The following is a 4959-nucleotide window of genomic DNA, read 5'->3' on the forward strand; positions in this document are numbered from 1 at the left end:
TTAGGGAAAAGAAGAAGAAGAAGAGAGGAGAAGAAAAGTATGAAAAGGTTTAGGTAAAAGAAGAAGAAGGAGAGAGAAGAAGATAATTAGGTTTTTGGTGTGAAGAATATGAGAGGTATAAAGGGGTATTTATAGGCTAGCTCATGCAAGAATTATGGCTAGAGAATTTGGGTAGAATTATGGCAAGTAGGGTTTATGGAATTACTTGGAGAAGTGAATAAAAGAATTAAGGAAAGTTTGGATATTAAGGTGATTGTGTATACTTGAATATGGAAGGTATGTATGTCATGAAAAATAATAAGGAAATTAGATGGGGAATAATTAAGAAGAATGAATGGCAAGAAAATATGATGATTAGATGTTAAAAAGATGGAGAATTAGAATTAAGGAAAATAAGAGATTTTGTGAGATAATTAAAAATATAATTTTACCAATTAAATTCTCCAAAATAATTCAATAGGGCCGAAAATATTGGGCTTACCATAGCTCAAATTTTCGGACTCCTATAAATATATTTAGGAAGATTTTGCTTGGTTTTTAAGGAATAAAATAATTGTATATATAATATAGAATAAATAATTAATTAATTAAATACCAATTATTTACCAATAAATAATCAAGAAAAATTAGATTTACCATACATGGAAAATCCGAAAATCCTAGATAATTATTGAAAAATTTCGGCCATAAGAAAATAATTAATAAAATATTATTTTGCTTTAATTAAAATATCCGAAATATGTAAATAATCCGGTTTTAAAAATAGGATAAATGGATAATATATCTTATCCAAAAAAATGATTAATTTTCAAAATACTTTTGGCCCCAAAATTCAAATATTATTTTGGCTCCAAATAATAAATTTACTAAAATACCCTTTTTATAAAATAATTCTCAATTAATTAATTAGAAAATACATATGAAAATACGTGGTATTACAGTATGTGGATGATACGATTGTGAAGAGCAGACTGAAAGAGGATCACATAGCTGACGTGAAGGAAACTTTTGCCACTTTACGACAATATCAAATGAAGCTCAATCCAGAAAGATGTTTATTTGGGGTTCGATTTGGGAAATTCCTGTAATTTATGGTAAGTGAACGAGGTATTGATGCAAATCCTGACAAGGTAAATGCAATCCTCGAGATGAAGCAGCCAAAGACCATCCGAGATATACATAGACTTACGGGCAGAATGGCAGGGTTAACACGATTTATCAGCAAATCAGCTGATAAGGCATTTCCGTTTTTTGTGGTCTTGCGGCAGAATAAAACATTCAAATGGGGAAAGGACCAGGCTGATGCTTTGGAAGTGGTAAGAAATCATCTAAGGTCTCTTCCGATAGTGGCAAGGCCGGAACAAGGAGAACAACTACAACTGTACATCTCGGCTTCGCCAAAGACTGTGGCTACAGTATTGCAGGTAGAAAGAAAAAAGCAACAGATGCCGATTTACTTCGTCATTCATGTTCTAAATGCGGCTGAACGACGATATCCAGTGATAGAAAAAATGGCGCTAGCAGTGGTGATTGCGACAAGAAAGCTGCGGCCTTATTTTGATGCTCATCCGATAAAGATACTGACAAATCATCCGCTTGAGAAGTCGCTGCAAAAAATGGATACATCTGGTCGATTGTTGAAATGGGCTGTAAAGTTGTCAGAGTATGTGTTGCATTATAAGCCGAGTGTGTCGATTAAGGCACAGGCCTTATCAGATTTCATTATGGAAACTTCGTATAATGATGAGGAAGAAGAGATGGGAACATGGAAGGTATCGGTGGATGGGTCGGCAACATCGACTAGATCTGGGGCAGGCATCGTAATAACAGCCCCGGATGGCGGAACCTGAATATGGCCTGAAGTTTAAGTTCAAAGCTACCAATAATGAAGCCGAATATGAAGCGGCGATAACTAGTATCCAGTTGTCAATAGCGGCGGAGGCTAAACACTTGGTCTTGAAAACTGATTCACAGTTAGTGTCCAGTCAGTTTAGTGGGGAATATGAGGCACGAGAATCAACAATGGTAAAATATCTTGAAAAGATAAACTAGTTAACGGCCCAGTTACAACATTTTGAAGTTTAATTGGTGTTGAGAGCGCAAAATGCGCAAGCTAATGCCCTGGCAAGGTTAGCAAGCTCAAGCTTTAATGATCTGGAAATAACAGTCAAGGTGGAGATTTTAAAGCAGAGGAGTATATATGAGACTTCGGAGCAGGTTCTTTGTGTTGATAACGGCAGTCAGTGGTATGATAAGATATTGGCGTACCTCCTAATGGGGGCATTACCGGTTGATAAGGGGGAATCCAAGAAATTGAGGAAGAATAGTGTGTGGTTTATCATGTATCAAGGGCAGTTATATAAAAGGGGATTCTCATTACCGTTGCAGTGGTGCATAACTGACTACGAATCTGCAAGACTTATAGAAGAGAGACATGAGGGAACTTATGGGAATCACTTCGGCGCTCGAGCTCTATCAAGAGAAGCAATGAGAAGAGGGTATTATTGGCCGACAATGAATGAAGATGCTTCTTAATATGTAAAGAAGTGTGACAAATGTCAGAAGTTTGCCCCATCAATCAACCAGCCACCAAATGACTTGATGCCGATACTTAATCCAGTTCCGTTTGCACAATGGGGAATGGATATAGTAGGGCCTTTTCCATCGGCAATAGGGGGAGGAAATTCCTACTAGTTGGCATAGACTATTTTAAGTGGATAAAGGCTGAACTGGTATCAAAGATATCAGCAACTGAGGTCAAGAAGTTTATCTGGAAGAACATTTTTACGAGGTTTGGGCTACCTATGGAAATGGTTTTCAATCATGGATCAAAGTTTGATTGTAAACCGGTAAAGGATTTTCTGGCTATGTATAAGGTAAAATTTACGTACGCAGCAGTATGTCATCCATAATCAAATGGCCAGGCTGAAGCAGCAAATAAGCAGATCATAACAACCATTGAAAAGAATATAGAAGATGCAAAGGGGTTAAATTATGGGCAGATCTCATTCCTGAAATACTATGCGCAAACCGAACAACGGTTAGAGAAGCAACAGGTGAATCCCCTTTCAACTTGGGATTTGGGACAGAAGCAGTGGTTTCGGCAGAAGTAGGATTGCCGACATTCAGGGTACAACATTATTGTGAAGAGAATAACGGTTTGTTGCTGAGACAACAACTGGATTGCTTGCCAGAGTTACGAGAAAAAGCGACAGTTAAGTCAGCGGCTTATAAAGATAGAATGTCAAGGGCATATATCAAAAGAGTCAATCTTCGTCCTCTGAAAATAGGAGATTTGGTGCTGCGTAGAACAGCGGCAACATGAAAGGGAAATGAGGATGGAAAGTTAACAACCAACTGGGAAGGTCCATATCGGATCAGGGATATGGTGATGCAGGGGTCGTACTATTTAGAAACAATGGAAGGAAAGCCATTAAAAATGTCTGGAATACAGCGGTGCTTAAGAGGTACTTTATCTGAAAAATGAATCATTTTGCTAAGTATACAGCAATGCCAATATGTAATCATGTAAATAAAATCAGCTATGAATGAAAGCAAAAAATCGCTTATCAGACTATATCATTTGTGCAAGTATTAGGCATCCTCCACTTAACAAACCATCGTTAAGTGGGACGGACAGATAAAAACCACTTTTGTGAAGTTTACGCACTTACAACCTGATCAGTTGTACTCGTTAACTCACGAGGTTGCTGGTTCAACATATAATACCGACAAAATCAACACATGGTATATGCCGATTTGAGGCGTAGCCATGTTAATGATCGATGATAAGGGTACTTGTCTGGCTACTAAAATAGCTCAACAAGTGACCGACATTATGCGTTGAAGCAGCAACTACAAAGATAAGTCGTAATTAGACTCCTTAGTGCATATATCCAAGAACACAGATACATGCACTAGGGGGACAAGAGAACATAAGATAAGAATTAAAGTTGTTATCTGTCAACCATTGATAAGTATTGCAACCGTTAATAACCGTTAGTGAATGTTTAGTGCGAAATTAGTGTAGCTACAAACATAAAAGAGTTGAGTCCGATATATTCGTAACAGTTGTTATTTTCCAAGTACGTGGTGAAAATTATAGATAGAAACCACATGTACATTGTATATAGAAGCAGAAAGAAAATTGTTTGAGAAAGTAGTAAACTTAGAAAATGACAATCGACAGGCATCACCACAAAAAAAGGGTATATGCCAATAAAACAACATTGTCAAAAACAGATAAAAATTAAAAGTTCAAAGCTTGAAACTAAAGCTGATAAGTTCCTATTTTACAAGAACTGCAAGATGACGTCGGTAATGACTGCTCGCTCCTTCAGGCTTTTTGATTTTCATGCTTAGGAGAATTCAAAATGATGGAATCAGAGGGGCCGGCATCAGCAGATGACTCAAGGTTGAGAAGATCCTCGTCGGGAAATTCTTGTTGCTCAAAGCCGGAAGGAATCTTATGGGCTACATTTTCAAAAGCCTTCTCAACCTTGGCCCATTTATCCTTCTTCCAACCAACAACTTGGACCACACATCTCTGGGCAGTAGTCCATCCTCCATCAAAGCGGTCTTGAAGCTTGGTGCAGAGTTCTTTGGAGGTCAAATAACGGCCGACTACCCTTTGACGGATGTCCGGCTTGTCAGCTTCCATCTTTTGGATCTTAGCCTCCAAATTGCTGATGGTGGTCTTGGCATTGGAGAGCTCATTTTGCACGACAGGAAGCTGGGTAGCAGCGGTGCTCTTGTCGGAAAGCTGAGTTTTTAGCTGTTTCACCTCTGCCTCAAGGTTGGTAATCTTGCTAACCTTCTCGTGTAAAGTTTTTAACTCTGCGTCATCCTTGGACTTTATTAGCTTGATGTCGTTAAGAGCCTCCTTGGCATTCTTTAAAGCCGCTTCTAAGGACTGCTGGCTTGAGGAGCTTAAGTGGTGTTGCTCCTGATAGTACCTAT

At 38.3% G+C, this 4959-nt stretch overlaps 1 protein-coding gene across 1 annotated transcript; it reads left to right on the forward strand.

The window, feature by feature from the left end:
• The first annotated feature begins 2633 nt into the window (after window positions 1-2633).
• LOC145629896 (uncharacterized) lies at window positions 2634-3325 on the forward strand. The gene is made up of 2 exons (XM_081682157.1): window positions 2634-2841; window positions 3003-3325. Exons 1-2 carry the CDS (start codon window positions 2634-2636, stop codon window positions 3323-3325), a joined length of 531 nt encoding a protein of 176 aa, XP_081538283.1.
• Window positions 3326-4959: the final 1634 nt, after the last annotated feature.

The sequence above is a fragment of the Chenopodium album genome, chromosome 1 (genome assembly GCF_948465745.1).
Source record: "Chenopodium album chromosome 1, dcCheAlbu1.1, whole genome shotgun sequence".
NCBI lineage: Eukaryota > Viridiplantae > Streptophyta > Magnoliopsida > Caryophyllales > Amaranthaceae > Chenopodium > Chenopodium album.